This window comes from Sycon ciliatum, chromosome 1 (assembly GCF_964019385.1).
Source record: "Sycon ciliatum chromosome 1, ocSycCili1.1, whole genome shotgun sequence".
Taxonomy (NCBI): Eukaryota; Metazoa; Porifera; class Calcarea; order Leucosolenida; family Sycettidae; genus Sycon; species Sycon ciliatum.
The window spans coordinates 67,831,013-67,857,789 of record NC_088643.1 but is presented as its reverse complement, the minus strand read 5'-3'; the positions used below and the strand labels follow the sequence as shown (position 1 = coordinate 67,857,789).

Sequence of the window (26,777 nt, the reverse complement as noted above, 5' to 3'; positions counted from 1 at the left end):
AGACAGACTTGGTACCATACTAATCCGGGTATGCATAGCCATAGCAAGAAGAAGCTCTGCAGAAACAGGGCCAGCTGCATCATGAAGGTAAGGATCTAAAAAAACACCAATTGGGACGTTAACAGGCTGTGCAGGTCTAGGGAATCGGTCCATCCTAGGTACAAGTATGATACAATAGCATTATTCTCTGTAACAAAAAGTTGTTGGTAACGTTAATCAAATACAAAACAAACTAACAAAGGTAGTCTGTAAAAACATGAACGGGAATCTCGAAGGTCCTCTTTCGATTCATAGCCTAAAACAGTTCCGTGATCCCTCGTCATCACAAGCTGCGCTGTTATCCTCGAAATCATTCCCGTCATCAAAAGCATTGCTGTGCAGCCGTTAGCATCAGCGGCAGTGGTGGCACATTCATACCAGGTCCCCAAGTAGAGTGTCAATGAGGCGTCCCTCTCCCAAACAGGACTGTCCTGAAATGCAATTCAGCAATGGACGCGGAGCAAGCAGGGCACTTCGCCAATTGCTTCATCTAATACCCGGTTACGTGCCGTTGATGATACGACGGCGGGGAGTGGGCGATCTATTATTCTGCGGGTCCTTGTAGAATGCGAGCAGCTGCTCTCGCTGCAGTGCAAACTCTGACTCAAGTTCCTGGAGAGAACGGTACAGGTGAAACACACACATCCAGCACAAATATGTTCAGCCGCGCACCAAATATCAGTTTAGGAACCGGGGGGAGGAGGACTTGAACTACAATGTGTGTGTATGTACTCTGTTGTTGTCGCTCACAAAAGTCAACTGTTCACATATTCTTATACATCAGCTATCTATCCTGACCTTCAAGTAAGTGTGCGTTGCAACACAGAAGCAGCAGCGTTGTGCACAGGAAGGAAAGGGCAACACCAGTGGTTTAGGTGTGCGTGTGTGTGTGTGTGTGTGTGCGCGTGCATGTGCGCGTGCATGTGCGCGTGCATGTGTGTGTGTGTGTGTGTGTGTGTGTGTGTGTGTGTGTGTGTGTGTGTGTGTGTGTGTGTGTGTGTGTGTGCATGCATCACTCACAGTCTTGCGCTTTGCCAGTCGTGTATCGTACTCCTCCAGCTGGGACTTATAAGTTGTGGAGTGCTCAGTGAGTTTCTGATCCTCTCGCTCCTTCAGCTCCTGAATCTTAAGTTCCTGTCAATATGAAAGCAAAGAACATGGTGCATGTAATAGATCAGTTCGAGGAATACTTTCCAATGCAAAGATGCCATGTAACGAAATAGTAGATGCACCAAGTTAGTTACACGAAGCAGGCACAAGTTAACCAGCATCGTAAAATGTTAGAGACTCGGCATGATCAGCATTCATCATTTTTAGTTCAGTGCATTCTCCGGCCTGATTCTTCTATGCTGCGCTGATGTGTCGTCCACACAGGACAAACAGCACGTCCCGCACATTGAGTAGGCTAGTACAGTACATTCTAATTTGTATAGCCCGTTGTAACTTGGGCCTGCTCCTCCATCCACTGTACAGATACCTGCGTTTTTATTATAGTAACACAGTACATATCATCATGAATGGTTTGAGTTCCTGCCCGCAATGACAATTTCACACTGTGACCAAACACACGTCTATGTGCTGAAGCGGCCAACTTGCGTGCACGTGACCACAAAGCCGCGGTTACGTTCGAAATCTTAACCGCGCCCTCAAAGGTGCCCCGGCTTTGGGCGTGGAATCGCATGGGCGCAACATGTATTTTCAACCAAACCGGGCCTGAATTGAAGGTGTGTGATCATCGGCGGAACATTTGAACTATTCAGGCAACCAGGCAAGGAAAAACTGCCTCTTGAGAAAAAACATTACGAGCCCGCGTATAGGGCGGGTCAAGAACCACCTTTCCGCTTTCGTGTGAGGCACCTTCCCATCAGCAGGCATCAGATGCAGCTCCTGAACGATGGGGGAGGATAGACCATCAGATCCACCAACCAGAGGCAAAAGGCCGAAATCTTATTTGCCACATCCATGTTACCCCTGTGCCAGAAGAACAAATCAGCCATCCGCCAGTCTTGGAGGTTTGGGTGTCAATGCAGTTTTCGCTCCAGCCTTTCATAAAAATAATGATGCTCTCTGCTACAACAAATACCTTAAGAATGTGTGCAAAATGTACACACTGTGCCGATATGCTACGTTCTATTTTTGGCAATGTTTGGCTGGATAGGTTGGTACACAGAGAAAAGGTACCGTAGTAACGCACATATAGGCGCATGCGCCTGTATTCGGATATAAGTGCACTCTCACTTATAAGCGCATGCATAGGCGAAGCACTACCAAAAAATTCTCACTTTGACAAAATCACGGATAAAAGTGCATGCGCAAACAGTATACAGGAACCACGAAAATGACACTACCAGACCTAGTCAAACACAAAGACTCTGGCAAACAAACTCTGATCGCGCATGCGCGTTTAGGCGAAAAACATTTCATTTTTGAAAATTGAATTCGTAGCAAAGTCAGTTAGGCCCTGGCGTTTTGCCGCGGACAGTTTTGACACCAGCAATGCCAACCAGGCAAACAACGTCCTCTCCTCAGGCTCAGCATGATGGCGCGACCACAGCTGAATCCACTGGCTCGGCCCTACTTCCCCCCTTGCCAGGGTAAACTGACCTTGCTTTCCGTAAATTGCCGCTCAATCGTTAACAAATCTGCCGAACTGTCTGTCATTGCTGATTTCAACAAACCTGATGTCATCTGTCTAAATGAAACATGGCTAAATCCAAGCATAGCGCTCACCATCTCCGGTTATACCACATTTCGTCGCGACCGACCACCTCATGATAACAAATCCGGTACGGCAACCAGAGGATATGGTGGAGTTGCGATTCTTGTCCGGCAAAATCGCTTCGGAAGAGTCCAAGTTCGCGACGACCTTGCTCGTCCGACCTGTGAATCCGTATGGGTTGAGCTTCACCCAATCTTAGGCTCCCCGACACCCATCCTCGTCTGCTGTACCTACCGTCCGCCCTCAGTCAAAACCACGGAAATAGACCACTTCTGTGATATGCTAGCTAGTGCTTTGGTAACCGTTCCCATGTCATCGTACCATGTCATAATGGCTGGGGACTTCAACAGTAAGCACAAACGGTGGTGCCCATCGGATTTAACGTGTCCTGCTGGGGCGGCACTTTTTCGCACCCTTACCTGCTTCGGTTTGGATCAGCTGGTGCAGAGTCCAACGCACACAACATCTTCCGGAACACAGTCATGTCTAGACCTTGTCTTCACGAACCAACCCCTGCTGGCGACGGACGTTCACACAGCTTGCGCTCTTGGCTCCTCGGACCATCTCATGGTTTCATGCCAGTTCGCCGTCTCATTGCCCTCGGATCCAGACCTGCCACTTCCTTCTCGCAAACCGTTCCCATATCGCTTCCGTCGAGTTCCCTCTCAGTGCTGGGACTCTATGAACGCTGATTTCTCCTGCCACGACTGGTCGTTTCTGCAACCAGAAGGCTCTCCAACTGTTGACGCCGCGGTAGATCACTTTGCAGCCGTCCTTGAACGAGGGTTCCAACAGCACCTCTCTAACTTTGCTATCGGCTACAACAACCGGAAACATTCCAACCCAACATCCTCGACATCTAGTCCCCCATGGGTGACACGGTCCCTCGTATCTGAAGTGAAGCGCAAGCGTGATCTTTTCAGCATCTACAAGAAATTCCCAACGCCGGTTAACCGGGAGGCTTACCGAGTTCAACGCAACTTCGTCAAGCACCTTTCTCGTACCTCACACCGCTCCTTTCTAAACTCTCTTTCTGCAACACTCTCCTCCCCCGATCGCCCATCACTCCACCAATTCATTCGCAACCAGTGCCGCGGGACCTCCCGCGCGCCAATCCAGTACCTGACGGACTCCAATGGCAACCGCCAGCACGATGTGAAGGCGATTGCAGACACACTGAACAAGCAGTTTGTTTCATCCGGCATTCCGGAAGATCCGAATTGGGTCATTCCATCGCTGTCCCCAGCCCCTGAACTTAGCGCACCACTCACACGCGTCGTTACCACGACTGCTACCGTCTGTAAGCACCTCAAACTCCTGAAGAATTGTAAGTCCCCTGGCGAAGATGGCATACCCAATGAGGTTCTCAAATGGCTTGCGCCATCTCTGTCCTATCCCTTGTGCCTGCTCTTTAACATGTCATATCGTACAGGAGTATTTCCGTCCGTCTGGAAATCTGCTGTTATCGTCCCGATCTATAAGAAAGGCCAACGCTCTCAGGCTGGCAACTACAGACCAATCTCTCTCCTTCCCGCTGTGTCCAAGGTCTGTGAACGTATTTTCTTTGAGTCTCTGTACTGCCACGTCACCCCAGCGCTTTCACCATCTCAATCCGGTTTCTGCCGTGGAGACTCCACAACTTTCCAACTAACACGTCTAGTACAAGACATCTACACCCAGCGGAACCTCAGGCGGCATGTTGGCATCGTGTTCTTTGACCTAGCGAAAGCTTTCGACACCGTCTGGCATCGTGGTCTGCTTGCAAAGCTAGAGTCCGTCTTCTTGGTACACGGTCCAGCCCTGCAATGGCTCTCATCCTATCTTTCCTGCCGCCACCAGACTGTCAGAGTATCTACCTCCCTATCAGACCCATTACTAGTCGTGTCTGGGGTACCCCAGGGGTCCATACTTGGGCCGCTCCTATTTCTACTGTACGTTAATGACTTGCCAGCCCTTGTACCAAATGTAAGTCTTTTTGCTGACGACACTGCTCTGATGTGCTCCGACAGCTCGGCAGACAACCTCACGGCCTCCATGCAGTCCGGGGTCAACGCAACAGTAACATGGATGGAAACCTGGAAACTGAAGCCTAACCTCGCCAAAACCGAGGCCATGTTCTTCTCTCCCTCGCCCCCCACTCAACTTCTGTATTTTCCTGGTCTAAATAGTACACCTATTAAAGTTGTTAACGAGCACAAGCACCTGGGCGTTATTCTCGACCGCCAACTCTCCTGGTCTCCACAAGTCCAGTCTGTGTGCAAGCGTGCGAGTGCGTCCTTAGGTATGCTACAACCCCACTGCCAACACTTGAATGATAACTGCAGAGAATTGTTCTTTAAGTCGTACATTTTGCCTATATTTGACTATTGCGATATAGCTTGGTGCGGGTTGTCTCAGACTTTACTCCACAGACTGGAGGTACATCAACGCTTGCTTCTGAAAATTCTGTTTCGAAAAGACCAAACATTTGCCTCCCTTTGTCTTTATAAACTTGCTTCCACGCACCCTCTTCTTGCCCGACATCAGCAGCATCTTTGTATCCTTGTGCAAAAAATCTTCCTAGCCCAAGTCCCGAAACATATTGCCAAGTACAACTGGTTTGTTACCACTAGACCAACACGCAATGCCTTATCACTGCCCCGAGCTAGTTCCTCTCTGTTTTTGAAATCCCCTTTCTTCTCAGCATACTCCCTTTGGTCTAACCTGCCTACTAGCATTAAGACATGCCAGGATATCAGGAAATTCACAGTCCAGCTTTCCACACTGTCTCATCCGAAGTGATCCCATGTATTATTAATGTGCCTCCCTTTCTTTTTCTCTCCCTATCTCCTTTCCCTCTCTGACAGCATCTTTCTTTTTTTTCCCTTTTTAGCTTGCCGTGGTTGGCTATCACCTGACCTCTCATGTTTATTGGCAGTCTTCGGACGGGCCAGGAGATGTTGAATAAATAAATAAATAAATAAATAAATAAGTCACTTATACCGTATTTCCGCGCATATAAAGTCATGGCGTTGTATCCGAATATAAGGCCACCCTCACTTATAAAGCCATGGCGTTATAAGTGAACAAAATTCAATGTGGAGGAAGTTGCATCTGGCGTTAAAGGTGAGTTCAATTCTTTCAGTGAACCTATAGTAGCGGTGATTCTCTCTACATGTACCCATCCCGCCATACCGCCACCGCACCTTCCCACAAGTTTGTATGCCACCTTGTACACAATAGGTTCACAATTTGAAATTTTCAGGGAAAATTGAAAGTACATGGATGCTCGACATGAGCGTGCAACGGCACCGTACGAGTACTCGAAGTTCATACTCTGCCGGTTTTCGGCATGTACGCGTCTCTCACTTTTAGCGCCATGCCGGTAAAACCGAGGCTATTTTCTCCAAATATTTGGTCCAAAACAGCGATGTTTCACCTATAACGCCATGGCTTTATATGCGTGGAAATACGGTAAGTGCATGTGCTTATATGTGCGTTATTAATACGGTAAAGTACATTTCCTGAACCCTAACTAAAATTTGTAGTATTGACTACTAAACTAGTACATGTATTGCGTATCACCCACATACAGACAGCTGCAAGACCAGTGCTTCCAGCTGCGTACACATTTCCTCAGGGATTTCTGTGTGCACAGGCTCAGCTACATGTACTGTGCATGCGTCTCCAACTGCTCCGTGCAATCTGCGTCAAGCAATGCTATGTAGAGCGATGAATGCCTACCTGTAAGCCGTACAGCTCCGTCAGCGCAGTTTCACCATTTGTATTGACTTCCTCTAGCTCTTCGCTCTGCTTCTGGTGCAGCTTATCTAGCTCCTCATTTTGCTTCTTCACCAAGTCCGACTCGCACTGGAATAACGGAATGTTAGAATGAACAAGGTATACAATTGGTTAGCATAGTTACTTGCATATGTAGGAAAGCAGGATGTGTGTGTGTGTGTGTGTGTGTGTGTGTGTGTGTGTGTGTGTGTGTGGAAAAAGTGCTGCTCCTCAGCCTCTTCCACCCCTCTCCCCTGACGGGGACCATGTAACCTATCAAGGCAACGTGTATCAAGGTCAAGGTGTGTGTGTGTGTGTGTGTGCATGTGCATTGCAGAACAGACCAACAGAACCGAGCGGAAGGAAGCGTTCTCAAGATGGCAGCGGACACAGCAACATACTAGCTAGTAAACAGCACTGATGCTGCCTCTTATGCTACCGGATAAGCCATTCACATGTGTTTGTTCGAGGGCTCTCTAAAGTAAAGGAGACTTGAAACGCCGTTCTTTCTAAAAGAGAAAAAAATTTAGCAGGTTCTAAATTGACCTCTAACCTTCTTGAGTGTCTCCTTCTCTTCGTGCCGCGACACTGACTTCTTCTTGAGCTGCTTGCGAATGTTTGCCAGTGCAGTAGCCTTCTGCTTCTTTAGGTTCTGTGGCACTGTCTTGTTCTCAATGGCATGTCGGCGATTGACAATGTCTACTTTGATGGCCGTTCGTCTATTGTGCTGGGCTACTTCCTATAGTGTGTGGCAAAGGAGTAAAAAACAACAGCAGCGCACCAGGCAGGAATGTTCACAAAGGGACAGTAACAGCAGTAGCAGCAGCGCACCATTCAGGATTGTTCAGTCATACAGTACAGGACTACCTCGGCGTGCTACGGCCAACAGCAGTTGCGCCGGGTAGAGATCACTGGACACGTGATGAATGCCATTCACCCACCAAACATTACCAGATCCCTTACAGCAAGAACAAGTACAACTCCCGCACAAAACCTCTGGGCGAATGGCCTTATTTCAATCAGGCCGGTAAGAAAAGTTAGAGGACAAGAGTAGCAAGAACCGCATGTTGTTGTCCAGAGCTTCATGATACTAAACTAAGCATTAGACAGCAGTGTTACTACAATTCTCTACACACACAGACCGAGCATTGTTAGCAAAGCATCAGGGGGCTGACAGCAAGAATTACCCTTCCATGTTCGCGAAAGACTGTCATAAAAAAATCCCACCATGAGCTGGGGGATCATCCTGTTGTACAATCTTGATGCCGGGCAAAAACGACATGGAGAACAGGACAGTTCTGGTAATGACCAATCCCACAGCACAGTACACACTAACCTTCTTATGGCGTTCCGTCATCTGGTGGCCCTGAAGACGGAATGCCTCCCTCAGCTGAGTGTTGGACAGGTGGTAGTGCTCGTCGAAGTGACGCTGCTCATTGTCCCAGTAATCCATCTCGCGTCCTGCAAAATTATACCCCAGCACACACGCAAGGCGATATGGCAGGTCTTACACACTGCCTCAGGAAAGCCAGAGGTATTCTTCAAGGCGAAGTAGCAAGAAGGGTGTGAGACAAAAGGTGTTCAAAAGAAATATTTCCTACTTCTTGTATAGATGATACGTGAATGGCAGATTGAATATTGAGTGTGATTTGGCCAGTGCTGTGTCAAACCAACCGTAGGTGCTATTTTGGCGAAATTGAGTTTTGCCGGATTATTGACCCATCCTTCAACTTCTGTTTCTCGCAGAGCGGGGGTCATTTGTACGCTAAGAGATTTGTTTGCTCCTTGTCACAAGTACACTGTCCCACAGTTATGAGGAGACACAGGAAGGAGCAAGTCATTCAGTACTAGTAGTACAGGTCTACTCTCCATATAACGTAATCTTCGGGACCACGCAAAAGTTATGTTATATCGAGAGTTGCCGATCTCCCTGGGGTTACCAACTGAAACTGCCTACGCCGACGATGTGGATTTCGTGACTACTGATGGTGAGAGGCTGATGACCCTCCTTCCAACCATATCCAACAAGCTCCTCGAATGGGATTTGAAAGTGAACGAGACAAAACAGAGCACACGCACATCGAACGGCACACTGATCGCATCGAGGAGGATTGGCGAACCACCAAGAAACTCGGGTCCCTATTAGGTGATGCCGACGATATGCTACGGCGACAGCAACTGGCAACTGTTGCCTTTGGTAAACTCTGGACGCTGTGGATCCGTAGGTCGCTAGTTTCGGAGGATCTCCGTATTCGGCTCTACAATGCCTTTGTACTCTCTGTACTCTGCTACAATTGCGCAACATGGGCACCAACGAAACAGCAGCTGAGCCGTATTGAGGCCTTCCCCCGAAAACAGCTGCGGGCGCTAATCGGCATTGTGTTCCCGAATCGGATTAGGAACGAGAGGCTCTATGAGCGTACCGGCGCGATTCCTCTCGGTACTATCATCTTGAGAGCTAGGTGGAGGCTCTTTGGGCACGTCCTCCGGCTCCCGGCTGACTCTCCACCATCACTGGCCATGGGAGCGTACTTCGCAGAGCCTCGTCCAGCGGGCTGGAGGGGACGACCAAGACACACACTACCAACGCTACTACAAGATGATGCCAAGCGGATTGGACTTTCCTTGTCAAGCAAAGTCGATCTGGAGGCGTTCCGTGCCCTTGCTGCTGACCGAAGCGGTTGGGTGGGCATCTGTGCCCGAGTGGTGTCGGCACCCTAGTTTTTGTCTTCTTTTCGCATATTTCTTCTTTTTTCTGAAACTGTTGTGGTCTTTTGTATCTATTCGAAGTGGCTTATGCGAACACTTTTGGCTGGTTTGCATGATTTGCGTGCCCATTAATGCAGCTGCAGGCCATGCTGATGTCTACGCGAACAAGCACATAATAATAATATCGAGAGTTATGCTGCGTTGTGTCGAGAGTGCGCACGCCGGGCGCCGCGCCGTAGAGTGCGTTATGTCGAGGTTTATGTTATGTAGGATTACGTTGTGTAGAACAAAATTTGCATGGGAGTGATGCTGTTTCGGCACGGGATTTGATTTTTTTTACATACTAGCGAGGTTTACGTACAAGTGAGAGTTGTTATACCGAGAGCAGACCTGTAGTTTGCAGGATAAACACACAACGGCACGTTTCTCTGCTTAAGGAAACGATGAGTGGGCCGTACTTACGTTGAATTAGCTCATGACGTTTGGCTAGCAGATCAGCCTCTAGATCTCGACATGCATCCCGACTTGATTGTTTCAGCGAGTCACAGTTCTGCTCAAATGCTGTCTGCTGTTCTTGCTCAAACTGCTTCTCCTGCAGGAGAAAGGAAATAGATCATTGCACAGGAAATCAAAAGTGAGCCTGCATTGGATAGATGGAAGTGACGACAAAGTACGACTCGTAAATACCGTAAAGTCATGTACAGTGAAACCTTGTTAGGAAGAACACTGATAAGAACACTGATAAGACACATGTTTGCCTAAGAAGAACTAGTATTCGTAACTGTATTGGATAAAACCCCTGTGTATCCACTGGGTAAAACATACGGATAAGAAGAACTCCCGTTATTGCGAACGAATATCATCGGTCCCTTGATGTTCGTCCTAAAGAGGTTTGCCTGTATTAAGCCTGATTTTCAAGATGCACTGGTGGAAAGTAAGCCTGGTTTGAATAGAAGTCTGACTTGCATAGAAGCCCAGCACTGACATCGGCTTCCGCAGGAATAAGTCTGACTTATATACGCACCATTGCGGTAGCTGTAGTGCACTGTGGTGCATTCACAACTGTGCTAAGTGCGTAAGTCTGCAGTCTTATCAGAGAGCATATTGCTTTGCTGCTTCAGACGCTCGCGCCTCATCAAAAATTACAACACGTACGAGGCGAGTACACACAGTTCCACTCTACATGTACGTTCACGTCCCAGCCGAGCACACACAGGCAAGCATGCACAGCCAAACACACGCAGGGCAGCACACAACGCCTAGAACCATGCCATACCTTCTCATTCATTGATTCTACATACTCGGTTTTCCATCGTTTCTGCGCTGTCTTCCTCTCAGACTTGTTTTTATATTGTGCCTCAAGCTGTGATCACACAACACAAGAGAAGCAGTTTAATCACAGTTGATAATAGACATGCACTGAAGAACTGGAGAAGCAATGCAATGCCAGCCGGTGATGCATGTTTCACAAATTCAGCACAGGTGCATAGTACATGTGCAACTGCTTGCAATCATGAGGTACGTGTCCGTGCGCTCTCACCGTCGATGCCATTGATTTCTCCTCCGCCTTCTCCTGGGTTTTGCTGTCCTTCTTGAACTTCTTCAGGTCCTCTGTCTGCATGTGCACAGGAAGAACAAGGCAACACAGATTCATGTATGGCACAACACCAAGAGGACTACTGGCCGCAGACACACAGACATACACACAACTTCACCACACCCGGAGTTCAACACTCAACATAAATTACATTAACTGCAAGTCAAGCATTGCAAACAAATTGTGAAAGACAATGGTTGCAGCCAGGTACAAACAATGATGCTAAACTGTGGGTTTCAAGGTATGCCATCTCTGTATGTACCCTGCACGGACAGGCAATGCATTCCAGCAGCACTGCCTAGTTTTTGAAAGACGGTGTACTCATGCTTGGTTGGATATTTCGTCCTACTATAACGTGTAGCCCAAAAAAGTGAACACCACTCACTTGAGTTGCCTTTATCTGTTTAGCCTGAACCAGATAGTCGTCTTTCTGCTTCTTCTCAAACTTCTCCATCTCCTTCTTTTGTGCCCTGGCCAGTCCTTCGAGCTGGTTGTCGTATTTCTTCTCCAGCTCCTATCGGATCAAGGTCACAGCAACGGGCAAAACAGAAGAATTACTTTCAGGCATAACACTTGTTTATAATTCAATGTACTCAACGTAGATAGAAGACTGTTAAGAGTATCAGTGGTGCATGTGCTGCAGTCCTGCCATACACAGCACATCACCATATATTCAGTATACTGGCAAGAGCGATATCCACACAGTGAAAAGAGCCTCAAGCAAATGGCCATTCGCATTGTCTCAAGTGTGCTTGCAGCCCTATCATCCTCACCAGTGTCACATCATTTCGAATAAAGTACAACTGCACAAAGTTTTAAATGCACACAAATGTACCATCAGGCACACTGGAGTGTTCACCACGTTGCCGGTAAGGCAGTGCCTCCAAAACACTTGTGGTATCATACAACATACCTGTCGTGTGCTCTCAAAGCGGCGCTCCTGCTCCTCCTTGTCGCGCTGAATGATGGTGAACAGCGTTTGGGTTTCCTTCACTTCTTCACGTTGAAGGATTTTCCGTTCCCGAACTTCTAGTTTCCTGAACAGCACACCGGATATATGTTGTGATAAAGTAAAACCTGTGAAGGTGACCACTCTGATAAGGCAACCAAATGCCACAAAATCCAGGATCAAAGGGTATCACTTCCACTAATATGACCCTGGATAAGGAGACCACCTATGCACGGGACCACATTTCGGGGAACCCGCGAACGGTCAGCTTAGGCAGATATCACGGTAATGTGCACCAAACTTGTACAGTAATGTCAGGGCCGCGCAGCACCGGGGCTGGTCTATTTCTTGAGATTGGACTCCGCTTGCCAACGCTGTGCATGCGCTGTTCCAGAATTGCACCGTACCAAACAGCATCCAAACAGTTGGCCAGCCAAGTGTCATGCACAGTCCCGCCCACGCCTGGATGCGAGCAATTGCACAATACATGTAGTACGCACGTTCACTGTGCTGCTTGCATGGTGCTTACCGTTGGGCTTGCAAAAGCCGCTCGCCCTGCTGTTCCACAGATTTACCCTTGTTAACATCAATGATCACTTCCATCGTTGAAGAGTACTCCTTGCCGTCAACCTTGTAAGTCCGGACTCGTTTCAGGGTCTTGAAGTTGCTTGGTTTGTCATCTTCTTTCGATGTTGTCTTCAGACTCGCACAGGAGTTAGATCTTGAGCACTCTGGCGGATTGAAGCTACAGCCCGTTGAAGAAGGACTACCCTGGGATGGGGAACTCTGCTTTGTGTCAGGGACGTCCATGGAGTCATTCGTAGCCGATTCTGTGGTCTGTATTCGCCCCACCGAAACAAGAACACAACAGAGGATGCAGGAAAAAGTACAGCAACAAGTTACCCAACACGTCCGAAAGTGCAGGGAAGAGACCAGAACAGGCGGAGATAACATTTTACAGTATGATAGCAACGACTAGCATGCATCAAGATAGTAAAGAAAACGCCTCAAATGTGAGGCACCTCCCTCCCCCAAAAGGAGATTGTCAAACCACCAGCACGTACCTGCTCGTCGAGTTCCTGAATGATGTCCTCGAAATCTGCACGAATTTCAGCAAAGAGGACTTTCGTCTCCTGTGTAGAGTCAACGCCTTGCAGGAAAGGGTGCTACAAGCAAAAAGGAGGACAACACAACAAACAAAATAAATAAAAGGGAAATGCACGGCGCACACTATTGTACAAAACAATGCCATTTCATCACCGGCAACTCACACACTTTTGATTCCTGATCCTGCTAGAACATGTACCCGGAAACGTTTTTTTCTTTTCTTAGAAACATGCTCTGGAACAACCAGTTTGCAATCAAATATGCATGGGTGGTTGGCGTTCAGATACCTCAGCAGCAAAAGGAGGAATTACGAGGCACAAGTTTGATTGACAATACGGAGGATTAGGATGATGGATTTTGCGTTCGAATTCACACTCCAATGAAAGACGAACTCAGTGACGAAGGATTAGCAAACAGAATTCGCGCTTGCATGACGGTGACAGGTCGTACATGTGCACAGGCATCACAACGCAGTCAACTTTAGGACTGCCTGAGAGAAATCTGTGTTTCGTGTTCCGACTGCTTTTCCGATGAATAGTGCGAAAGTTTGCATTTCAGTTCACAAACCAAAAAGTGTTCACGAACTCGAACGCGAAATTCGTCTTGCTAAACCTCCATAATATCTGAAAACTCTCCACTTTGGCCAGTATCAGGCTTTTGATCCACAAGTGTGCACATTGAATCATGCTAACATTAATCCTGTCCTAATTATAGAAACTCAGGCTGAAAACCTAGCCCTGTATTGGGGATTGCCGGTAAACAACAATACTTAGTAAAGTTGAATTAATGTACAGCCTTCCTTCATTATTCCAGCATTATGCAAGTGAGAACCCTTGATAAACAAGCAAAATGTTCAGCAAGCAAAATGTTTCTCCATTTTTTTAGTCCAGCAGAATTTCTGTCTTACAAATAGTACCCGATTATAAAAGGACGGCTGTACGCTTGGAAAAGATCACGACAATGATCAACATACGTGTGTTTGTTACGGAGAAAGGTCCGTTTTGAAAATGTTGGGTGTTTACAGCCGGTGCATAAATGGCCCAACTTTTGGAGAGAAAGGACTTCAACACAAAACTGGATGGCCATGAAAGCCCTGCAACACCAGCGTCTTGAGTGATTCACAAACCTAGAATACGTATGAATGGACTGCAACAGCACATCATCACAGCATTCAGCACACCTCGAGCATTTCCAGCGCAGTCGGCCTGTCATCGGGCTCCTTCACCAGACACTTGGCTACAAAGTCGTTGAAGTGCTTGGACCTGCACACGCACCAGGGGTTGAGGCATCAAAGACAATAATTATGTCTAATGTGCACTGCAATGGCTGGTCACACAGCGTCACAACTCCATAGTAACGTTACTCTAATCAACAAAACCTAAGCAGCAACTTACACGATCTATGTCTTTTCAGAAGTGACGTCCGCGCTTTACCGGGAAATGAGATCACTGTTGAAAGATTAGATGCTGCATATATACTTGCACCAGCAGTTTAAGGCTGCGTTTACACGACAACGCACGGCCAGTTTTCCGTTTTCAGTCCCGCATTTCTTTTTTCGTTTTCGTACGTTTACACGATCAAAGCCGATCCGAGGTGGTCTCCGGTTGTACCGTTTTCGAGCGTCTACACGAGAGCAAAGGATCCGCCAAAGTTCGTCATGTGCCCAGTGTTGCCGTGGAAGCACCAATCACACTCAAGTAATGGTTGAAAACAGGCACACGACAACACCCGTCACATGACGAAAATTGTAAAAACATTTTTTGGATTGTCGGATCCGTGTAAACGGCCGAAAACGAAACAAACGTGACGGAAAACGAGGCCAGCACACCGTTTCGACTGTTTACACGCCCAAATTTATCCGGCAGAACATTTCCGTTTTCAAATTCTTCCACCTTGGCCAGCCTTTTGGTTTTCTTCCGTTTTGGTATACAACTTTTACGTTTTGTTCCGCGTACCGTGTAAATGAACCCTGGATCCGAAAGGATTTCGTTGCGTTTTCGCCCCCAGCGTTGTCGTGTAAACGCAGCCTAAGTTGGTGACACTAACCGAAATGGCCAGAAAAGTGTGTGTTTACTTCACTGGTTGAACAGGCATAATTGCCTTGCCATTGCATCAAGAGCCGGTTAAGACAGAAATATGAAGAAGATAAGCGAGTGTGTATTATTTAACACTATTTTTTTTATCAATAACGGTTTAGTCACCAAGCAACTGGTATCTGAGGCATAGTCCACCAAGAATAGTTTCCTTGAAACAAAGTCTACTCAAGCAGAAGCACCAACGCTACCGCCAAGAGAACAAGTTCTATCATGTTCCACATGCAATATGCGGTAGCCTGCTGGTTATGCGTTCTCACCATTTCCGTGGGGCTAAGACGGTGGGTGGGTCAGCCTTGGGAATTTTGAATAGCACGCGCATGGGATGCATCTCATAATTGGGTGGGTTAACATCTGCCAGCTCAATCATTGTGATTCCCGCTGACCAGATATCCGCCTATGAGTGGAGAAATGACAAACACACACACACACACACACACACACACACACACACACACACACACAGCAAGGTCAATCTCTCACAGGAACCCTGCTATCGTGAAGGGACTACTATCTCTAAAGGGAATCCTGCTATTGAGAAGGGACCGCTAAGGATCCAGTCACAAATTCACTTGAGAGAGGTTGCACCACAGGAGCGGAAGGTGCAATGCGAGCTGCTGACGGGATTACCACTTCTGCGGTTTTGCTCCAGTGGAATGCACCTGTGTGCTGCTATGCATTGGCGTCCCACCTGTGTGCATACGCTGTGTATGCAATAACAAGCATGCAGGACCATCATGGCCCACGTTCAAGTATTACAGCGCATGCCGAAGCGGAACCTCTGTGCATGTGCGACCAGGCAATACCAGGTGACTACAAAGCGGGAATAGTATCACCGAAAAAAACTTCATTCGCATATCTGGCGCATATCAGCATGCACAAAACGCCTCTATCCTAGCTTCACATAATGAAAATTACTATAAAGAACACATCCAGTTGATCTAGGTTGAATACTAATCATGTCTAAATAGTAAATACATAAAATTAATACAAGACACACAGTGACGCACAGACCTTGTAGTCGTAGGGAATATCCTTATTCGTTTCACATGCTATCACCTCTGGTGCCATCCTGTCAGTGCCCATACAGGAACAAACAACATACATGCAACCAAGAGCCACAGTCAGTTACATCTTGCCACCTCTATACACCTTTGACCTTCGACGCCCATCATGATAGCGATGCTACAGCAGAAGCCATAGCAACTTGTTCTGGAATTAAACAATTCAGCAGCTTGCCTGGCTAAAGAATTGTCCGCCATTATTCAGCCTGGTCTGCACCACACGGCTATTTGAAGTGGCTCCTTCTGGCCAATGAATCCCTTATTTTGGTCCTCTTTACACACACACACATACACACACACACACACACACACACCACACACACACACCACACACACACACACACACACACACACACACACACACACACACACACACACACACACACACACACACTTGTACTTGTTGCTCACTGCCAAAACTGGTCACGTGGGTCTTCCCGGGAGAGGGGAGAGAGACTCAAAAGGAATCGTGGAAAGATGACTCAATTGGCTATTGAACCGCCCAACGGCCGACACCCCCTGAAATCCCCAAAACTCTGGGTGGACTTGAAAATGATCCCACGTATGGGCTCACCACACCTCAGTAAGTGGGTGAGGACAAGGTGCAGAAAAAGGATTGACGGCATCAGGGTATCCGTCCCGGGATCCAACTGCAGTTACCCCTGCCCTCAGTGAAGGTAATACTTGCTACTAGTATGCTAAATCAGAGTGGATCTGATATAAGCTTCACTAGCACCATTGATTACACAAGAGTTAATCTAGCCAGAAGCAGTCCATGGTTAACAGGCATATACTTCACACAGACACACACACACACACACACACACACACACACACACACACACACACACACACACACACACACACACACACACTAACTAAGGAGTGACAAAGATTGCATGTATTACAGAACTCACCAGAATGGGGTACCAATGAAAGAGTCGCGCTTTTGTTTTGCATTCTTGTTGAGTGCCGACACTCCAAAATCAGCTGAACGCATAAGAACACAGAAGAATAGACGATGCATTTAGAAGCCAGAGAGCGCGATGCGGCAGTTACAACAGGCTTAGGGAGCATCTCATATGTTCGCATTTATTTTCTAAACGTAACGCATTTCGAAACGGGGGTAGGGGGTAACGCCCTTTTCGAATAGAAAAATTACAGTTCGCACATTTTCTGGATGTGTACATACTGTGCTGCATGCAGTGCATGTGCAAGATCGCTTCAGCAAATGAGCGTGTTTAGGTGTAGATCTATGTGCCTGTGTTTGGAGATCAGCCTTGCACTGCATGCATACAGGCTACTCAGAGGTGTCAAGTGTCACATCAGCATCATCAAACTGTGTAGATCTACCTGGCCAGCTTTTACAGTACACAGTCCTTGTGCCAAGTAATACTAATAGTTGTGGAGGAACTCTGTTTATGTGCAATTGTTCTTGTACTCAGTAGACGCAGTACTGTATGCCATTCACTTTGACATTCATGTGCATACTACTAGTATGGCATACAAGTTATGTGCATGGACATGCATGGCATGGACATGCACACGGAAAATGTGCGATAAGACTTTCAAATAGAGGGAGGAGGTAGGGGGGTAAAGTCTATTCGAAATGCGTTACGTTTACAAAAAAAGTGCGAACTTATGAGATGCTCCCTTAGTCATTGTGCGAACGGTGTGGTGGATTGGCCTAACACAAGCACAATGGGATCTGATGATAGTTCGATTTCATCATGACTGAAACCATAACACAAGTACTAGGATTGCCCCCTCCCCCCCCCCCCCCCCTCCATAGAGAGGGAGATAGTTCGATTTCATCATGACTGAAACCATAACAAAAGTACTAGGATTGCCCCCCCCCCTCCATAGAGAGGGAGATAGTTCGATTTCATCATGACTGAAACCATAACAAAAGTACTAGGATTGCCCCCCCCCCCCCCCCCCCCTCCCCCATAGAGAGGGAGAGAGGAGAGAGGAGAGAGAAAAAGAGGTAGAGAGAACGAGAACGAGGAAGAGAGAAAGAGCCGTAATGTTCCGGAACATTAACACTCACCAAGTTTGACCATGCCATCGGAGCAGAGCAAAAGGTTGCCTGCTTTCAAGTCTCGATGAATGATGTGCTTGTCATGCATGAACGCGAGGGCCTGCATATCAAAACAAGGACGATCCACAGCGAAGAACACTCCAGAGTGCATGGCTTTTATCAGGATCAAAGTCCATGCACACAATGCAGACTAACTGGTATAAAGTAAAACTACTGATATATGCAATATCTATAACTTTGAACGGTACCATTCGGCTGTTGACTAATACAAATTCTCCTCCTCCATGCGCTCTCAAGCTGACTTTTGCTACCCTCGGTAGCCATTACTCACACCAATAACTATATGCAATGCCTGTTGTGAACATTGTAAAGAGTATGACGCGCAGGATTGTATTGCATATGTCAGGTACACTTGGACCAGCACAAAGGTTCCGGCAGTAATAGCCTGGGTCCAGTGCAGCCACATAAGTATACAGGGCGCCGGTAGCTTCAGTTCCTGCACAGCATGTACTTCGAAGCACAGAATATTTTTACTATCCGGATTCCCCAGATATGGAGGACATTCCTGTCAACCGGGCACTCATCTGACCCTGTACGAGCCACGGAAATAGGGCTTTCAGCGAAAACCGGCACCAAGACAAAAAAATTAACACCAAAAATGTTCACTTGCATACAAACAGCACAAATATTCTGCAGTAATACATACCTCAAACATGTGTCGAGTCACTACTTTCATCTGCCCTTCATTAAGTCCATGGTTAAGCTCTGTGAAAGCAATTGATTCGGAAGTGACAGAGAAAAAAATTGAACAATTAAAGACATGTTTTGTATTTCTGCTCCTGCTGAATCTTCCACATGTGACATTATCGTGCCACTACTAATACTGCCCCCTCCCTTTTTGAGACTGCCTAAATTCTTTTTAGAATCCTGTAGGACGCTTCACGCAGCTTCATAATTAGGAACGGGCTGTGACTGAGGATGGCTATTTCATGACCGAAATGTGGAATAATTTTTTTTGAAATGAATGTGTGACAGTGCGAGCCAGTGTTGCTCACAACTCGTTCCTGCCTAGAACCTTTACCCCTATATACTGGTGCACGCACTTGAAGCTGATATACAGGCTGTCAGCTACATCATGTTGCTTCCTCCAGTCATATTCATGCAGTCGATCTACATCTACATGTAGGAGCCCCTTCTTTCATTCCCCCAGGCTAAACCAGAGGAGACAGGTCTGTTAAGTGCAGCCCTGCAGTACCCACAACGCAGGTCAGCATGTGCGGAAACGACAAGGCCTTTTGAAATACTGAAAACATGAACGTGAACGAGAAGTGGAGGCTGAAGACACGAGCCAGATCCTGGAAGGCACAGACACGTATGCTGAAGAAGCCGCATTGCAACGTGGACATACAGGTGCTTGACGGCCTCACCGACTGCCTGGCTGTTTGACAAAGGGATTGCCGGACCTTGGAAATGCCCGCTGCCTAAACGGTGTGTTCCAGCGACCTTTCGCCACTGACAGGCGCGTGCGCCGTATGGGTTCCTGGGTGCCCGGAACCCCCCTTTTTCGCTCAAATTGCAGGATTTTGCTTCATTTTTTGAAAAATTTTCACGGGGGAGGCCCCCCGAACCCCCCCCCCCCCCTTGAAGTCCACCGGCGCATGCGCCTGACTGACCTCGACAATTCCTTGCGCAGTGACATGCCAGCACCATCATGACATGAAATGCATACCCGTAATGTCGCGTATTAAAGCCGGGCTTATTCCTGTAGAAACCTATGTCAGGGCTAGGCTTCTATTCAAACCAGGTATTTCTATGTACAGTCGACCTACCCTTATTGTAGTGTAATGAGTAGCATCATGACAGAACTCTATCCCTAGGCATATCATTGTCTGTCTCCAGGTTTCTCCTTCCTACTCCCTACACTCACTCGCATTGATCTAACGTGTGTACTTGTATAAGAACCGCAGCCTGCCTGCTGTACCATTGACTCATGCATTCATGTACCGCTGGACTTGCTGGCTGCGCATCACTAACCCTTCCCCTTCTATGGCACAGTCCCCGCATGCACTGAACGCAGTACTCGGGTGCGCGTGCGTATTCATGTCTGAGTGCACTGCCCTCGGGCTCCATCTATACATGGCATCCCGTACTGGGCACGCTGCTTCCGGTCGCTGCTGTGTGCACGCAGCACCGCCATCCATTCCGCTCTCTGTCTTCTTTACACAGTGATTCCCGATTGGAATCACCTCTTCGTTTCTGCTCTCCTTACAGTTAGTTGTGCTTTTCCGTGTCCGATAATGTTCCCCCTTCTGCAATAAAGATTCAGGCGAAACTACTCTAAGTAGCTACCGCTACATGGCGCAGTGAACAGGATCAGTGATAAAAAAATAACATTGATCCGCAACGAACCTGGTCTGCAACTTCAGGATCTAGGATGGCTCGCGTTCGACAACGCCGGCGATCGCGATAAATCTCAGGAAGTGGAGACGAAACTCTCGGCGTACGTCACGCCCGTGTCCAACGTCGTCCACGGACGAACGATGTTCGAACGCGACACACAGTCGCCATCCGAGACCGTGGACGAGTCACTTCTGCGTCGTCTCTACGGCGGCGCGGACAACGGCGACTTCAAGGACGCTCGCGATGACCGCATCCGCGATCGCTTCACGACACACCACTGCAAGCCAACGGCTTACTGCAACGGCTTACTGCAACGGCTCACTGCAACGGCCCACTGCAACGGCTTACTGCAACAGCTTACTGCAACAGCTTACTGCAACAGCTTACTGCAACAGCTCACAGCAACGGCTCACTGCAACAGCTCACTGCAACGGCTCACTGCAACAGCTTACTGCAACGGCTTACTGCAACGGCTTACTGCAACGGCTCACTGCAACGGCCCACTGCAACGGCTTACTGCAACAGCTTACTGCAACAGCTCACTGCAACGGCTCACTGCAACAGCTCACTGCAACCGCTTACTGCAACGGCTCACTGCAACAGCTTACTGCAACAGCTTACTGCAACGGCTCACTGCAACACCTCACGGCTACTCCCGCCGCAGCCGGAAGCCACCAAGCGGTGGAGAAACTCCTGTGGCGAGCCAAAACGGCATGCCTGCTGCCGCCGAGCCCAACACAAGTGCCACCTCCACTACCTGTTCAGGTCGCACAGCCATCGCACCGGAGCGGCTTATCTCGACCATGTGAACATGGACCTGCAACTCTTTCCGTTAGGGGAGATGTGGTGTAATAAGTAACATCATGACAGAACTCTATCCCTGGGCATAGCATTGTCTGGGCCTGCAACTCTTTCCGTTAGGGGAGATGTAGTGTAATGAGTAGCATCATGACAGAACTCTATCCCTAGGCATATCATTGTCTGTCTCCAGGTTTCTCCTTCCTACTCCCTACACTCACTCGCATTGATCTAACGTGTGTACTTGTATAAGAACCGCAGCCTGCCTGCTGTACCATTGACTCATGCATTCATGTACCGCTGGACTTGCTGGCTGCGCATCACTAACCCTTCCCCTTCTATGGCACAGTCCCCGCATGCACTGAACGCAGTACTCGGGTGCGCGTGCGTATTCATGTCTGAGTGCACTGCCCTCGGGCTCCATCTATACATGGCATCCCGTACTGGGCACGCTGCTTCCGGTCGCTGCTGTGTGCACGCAGCACCGCCGTCCATTCCGCTCTCTGTCTTCTTTACACAGTGATTCCCGATTGGAATCACCTCTTCGTTTCTGCTCTCCTTACAGTTAGTTGTGCTTTTCCGTGTCCGATAATGTTCCCCCTTCTGCAATAAAGATTCAGGCAAAACTACTCTAAGTAGCTACCGCTACACTTATAACGATAACCTCTATAACGATATTACCCTTATAACGATATTTTTCTGCCAAACCAAATCACTCCATTGACTTGTGTATACAATGCCTTACCTCTATAACAATATTGCTATAACGATATTACCCCTATAACAATATAAAATGGGCTGACCAATCGACATTTTCCATTTTATAACAATATCTAGCAGGGAATATGTATAGCCTGTCCCTCCAGGAAATCGCGATTCCACGGATGCAACAAATTTCGCGATTTTGGCCCAAACCCGCGATTTTCAGCAAAATCCGCGAATTCCTGCGTTTTTTTGTTGTTTTCTGCACTATATCTCACATTTTTGACACGTTTCACGCAGTTCTTTCCATGATCCTGTAGGTTATTTGCACAGTACGACTCCCGAGAAGATATACGATGCAACAAATTTCGTGATTTGGCCCAAATCCGCAATTTTCTGCAAATAATTCCGCGAATTCCTGGCAAGTTCTGCATCATTCCGCACTTTTCGTCGCATTTTTTGTTACTTTCTGCCGCAATTTCTTGCGCAAGTTTTCGAGAGTTTTTTCCGCAAATTCCCGCAGGGACAGTATAGCCCACTATCCAGGTAGGGCAAGCTTCACTTGATAAGTCGCTGGGACATGACGAAATGCAACAGGGGCACCAGTGGGCACCTTGCTATGTACATAATGTGCATGTAAAATGATGTACCGGTAGTATGTCAGTTTTTTATGCTATGAAGAGTGTAAAAATGAACAAAATCCATGCATTATGACGTATGTGTATGAAATGAACCAGTTACCCCTATAACAATATTACCCTTATAACAATATTTCTTGGTCTGACGCAAATATCGTTATAAGAGTAGGTCGACTGTATGTCCACACTAAAAGCAGACGCTCGTATTAAAAACCGGTTTCTATACGAGACCGGCTTTAATGCAAGACACTACAGTATCCGTGAATGGGCGCGCAACATATAAAGTGGGTGGATCTAGATTACGGGCCATGCCTTGTTCCAATGTGTCCAGATAAGATGTTCCCATGTACACCGGCCCCTGGGTTGTATGCTGTAAACGTACACACATACTCAAGCATGCACACGTGCACATGCGCAAGCACCTGCATGCAGTGCGGTAGGCAAACCCAAAGCTTACCTTGAAGGACGTCATCCATTGCACCGCCAGCACAAAACTCAATGAGCATCTTTATAGGCACACAGACACACACGCGCGCGCGCACACACATGCATGGGATAATAGTTTGCATGTTCAAAAATAGTGTCTTTTAGGCTGCGTTCGTTTTTAGCTACCTGGTAGAGTAGAGTAGAGTCACTCTACCGATAGAGGTAGATGGTAGAGGCAAGTTTACGAACGTTGTTCTACCGGATTTAGTAGTTTACACGATGTGTACGTGAAATGTTCCTTTTTTGGATGGAGTTGTGTACAAATCCTTGATCTTGCTGGAAATCCCGTAGCTCTACCAACTTCTACCGGGTTCTACCAACTTTTTCCTGGTAGAGCCGGTATAGGAAAGTAGAATCTACCCTTTTGAGTAGAATTTTTTTCAAAAAAATGAACACGTCTACCGAAGGAAGTAGTAGTTTCTATCCAAACCTGTAGATCAAAAACGAACGCCCCCTTAGAGTACATGTACCAGTACTACAGTTGTGGCAAGTGAAATCCAACACTTGCCATAGCCTAGAAGCATAGGGGACAGCGCCACAAATGGACACCAATGATGTAATGCACTGCACCTAATTTGTACTATAGTCTAGAGCCGTACGCATCCCAAACAGGTGGAAAGGTCACAGCGTAGATACACAGTTCACAAACATGGTACACATAAGGAGTATTGGTATCTAATCCCTATTCATTTTTGCCAGTACCTTTTGAACTTTGCCTGTGAACCTTGACTGTGATGAGTACGAATTCTGTCATCAGACAGATAAAGTTGTATGTACCACATGTACCGTACGTATGCAGGGCTGCAGGATGTATGGCGCAGTTCCTTATGCCAAGTGTCGGATTTCACTTGCCACAACTGTAGTATGCTAGACGTCTGCATGGAAACTCTCGTGCAGGTTCACGTGCCTGCATTTTTGAAATGCACTGTAGTAACGTTAGACCAAGATCAAGATCATCGGCATCATAGTGATACATGTACTGCATTCATGCACAACATGCACTCCGTCCTGGGTATTATACCCTCTATACTGGCTCTGGACAATCTTATCCTGGTGGCATGCGCTCCTGAATAATATTTTGGATATCAGAAGCTACATACCGGTAGCCATCTTGTGTTCACACATCAAAAAGGACTGAAAATCATGATTGGACCTGTGTTTTTGAGGCTCTATTACTAATATTATCCTGATAGAGTCGCCATGCTCATCTATAGACTGTCTTGTGTGAAACGTTACATAGAGGTAAGGCAATGTACATGATGCTCAGTGTCCACATCTACTAAGTCTTGAAATAGGACTGTACATGTACAGTGTATGAGATGCCAGTGCGCTGTTGGATAACCGACGTGCCGGATGACTGAATGCCGGATAAGCGGCAGCGCAAATGTACTCAAATTATGTACCCTTACGTATATATCAAGCGTTGTAAATCACTCGTGCGAGCTCAAGAGGAGCATTGCATCATAAAAGTGACGTCAACTGGGACAGCACAGCACTACATATGGGAGTTGCATACTCTTGGAGGTTACCGAGTCATAATAATAATTATGTACTCCTGTGCTACGTCTGCAGGGCCTTCCCTATCAAAATAATAAATTCTACTATTACTACTACTACTACTACTACTACTACTACTACTACTACTACTACTACTACTACTACTACTACTACTACTACTACTACTACTACTACTACTACTACTACTACTACTACTACTACTACTACTACTACTACTCACCCAAAGCTTATTCTTGAACAAGTATGACTCGTGCAGCTTGATTACATACTGGGATTCTGCACACTCCACGAGGATATCGATCTCCACCGCAAAGTCATCCAGATCTTCGTCCGAATTTAGCTCGACAATTTTGGCAGCTGCTATTCTGCCATTCTCTCTATGTTTGGCCTGAGTAACAAAAATACATCAGGGAAAATAGAAATCATGTCAACTCTCGAAGTACATGATTGTACTCCAAGCTGATGATCACTAATGTACAGTGTATATTGCCGGGAAGCTTTGGTACGGTGAATTTGCATTGTTGTCAATTACTAGTACCTTATAAACTTTTCCAAATGCTCCGTCACCAAGCTCTCCGACAAGTTCCCAGTGCTCCTCAGGGTCCACATTCATTGTGATGTTCGGGAACTCCCTTTTCTCCTTCTTCCCGGCCCTACCGAAGACATTCTTGAAGAATGCCATGATAGCTGGACAGTGTGCCCACTGGAAAGGTGCTGCTAGTGGCTACACAGCTTGCGCTTCAGGCCGTCAAGGCCACAATGACCCTCTACTTCGTAGGTTTGAACTATGATGCCTCAGAGAACAACTGACAGCTCCTACTAAGGCATCCTAAACAGAAAACCGCGGTGAGATCACGGAACCGCCAAGAGAGCCGAGAGAAATCAGCTTCCAACTAGTATTTCCAAGTAATGTGTTAAATACAAACAAAGACAATTTGTTTGAGCTCAAGAGAAGTACTGCACACAAGAATTTCGGTCCTCTTTCTTTCTCAACTAACTTGAAGATCGAAGTTCTTCTTCTTCGGGAATTCAACGAAAGTGACATACACACGTAACACAGTGTGAAAAGTACAGGAAACACGCACATGTGCACTTCACAGACGTAGACTTCAACAAAGTTCAAGTAAAGTTCAGTGTCACTTCACACAAAACCGCGCAGCAGGGCGACTCGTAGATCTACTCTTGTCGACGTCATGACATATGCCCGCTAGGTTCATAGGTTCACATGTGCACAGTCCATATTGAACGAAAACAGAGGTGGAAAGCGGAAAATAGATCCAGATCAGGGAGTCGTAAAATTTTACGACTCCCTGATCCAGATCTAGATATGGATGAATTGTGTACAAAAGGCATGGTGCATTCATGACCTCTGAAGTCAGCTCTTTTTTCATGCACCAGGCAGTCGTCAAATGTAGGGGCGGGGGGGGGGGGTGATTGTCTAGCACACTGCACAATGTAAATCATGTAAACCGTATGCTGTAAACCCCCCAATATTCATGTCACTAAATTTTCGCGATTTCTTAGAACCAGCGAGTTTGCGATGGCAAAAGTTCGCGAAGCACGGGGTTCACGTACATACACACACTGTTGAAATTAGATTTCACGATGGTAAATATTCGCGGTAACACTCTTCTCGCGAAAATAGCGAACATTAATCCGTCGTAGTCAGTATGCACAAATCAATTGTATGGCCCAGGTACCATCATTAATTTTTCATTGCTGTATGTATTATTACACGCATTCCCGCGTTGAAGTGTAGCAGCAGTATGCTGCGTCCACAGCTTCGCTTATGCAGAATGGCTTGGGTGAGAGGAGAGGGGTGTAACAACGGGATTATATGGCAGCGGGATTCACAGGACCACCACACCAGTACACATTGTTCTACAGACACATGTACGCGTACAGGTAAGTAGTTGCTGACTGAAACATTGCCGCGAGAACGGCTCTTACGCCAGTACAGGTATATAAATCAGAGAGCCGTAAAGACTTTACGACTCCCTGATAGAAACGCAAAATCATGACGATTGCCCCATTACCAGGATCATTGTCTGGGTATCAGCAAGAGTACATAACCCCCAGGTTATGTACTCTTGGTATCAGAAAGCACTCATCCACACCAACACATCATACCATGTAGGCGTAAAATACCCGTATTTAC

General features: G+C 47.1%; 1 protein-coding gene across 1 annotated transcript; it reads right to left on the bottom strand.

Annotated features, from left to right (window-relative positions):
- Nucleotides 1-431: 431 nt before the first annotated feature.
- Nucleotides 432-25,670, bottom strand: LOC135805058 (serine/threonine-protein kinase 10-like). Its single transcript, XM_065319049.1, has 21 exons — nucleotides 25,158-25,670; nucleotides 24,840-25,007; nucleotides 23,073-23,121; nucleotides 18,784-18,842; nucleotides 18,087-18,177; nucleotides 16,954-17,026; nucleotides 15,987-16,044; nucleotides 15,233-15,369; nucleotides 14,060-14,141; nucleotides 12,837-12,938; nucleotides 12,302-12,609; nucleotides 11,737-11,860; nucleotides 11,209-11,337; nucleotides 10,767-10,841; nucleotides 10,503-10,589; nucleotides 9,689-9,818; nucleotides 7,854-7,978; nucleotides 7,071-7,256; nucleotides 6,482-6,607; nucleotides 1,060-1,173; nucleotides 432-651 (listed from the first exon to the last, which is right to left on the bottom strand). The coding sequence occupies exons 1-21, from the start codon at nucleotides 25,299-25,301 to the stop codon at nucleotides 541-543; spliced, it is 2,478 nt and encodes an 825-aa protein (XP_065175121.1). The 5' UTR covers nucleotides 25,302-25,670; the 3' UTR covers nucleotides 432-540.
- Nucleotides 25,671-26,777: the final 1,107 nt, after the last annotated feature.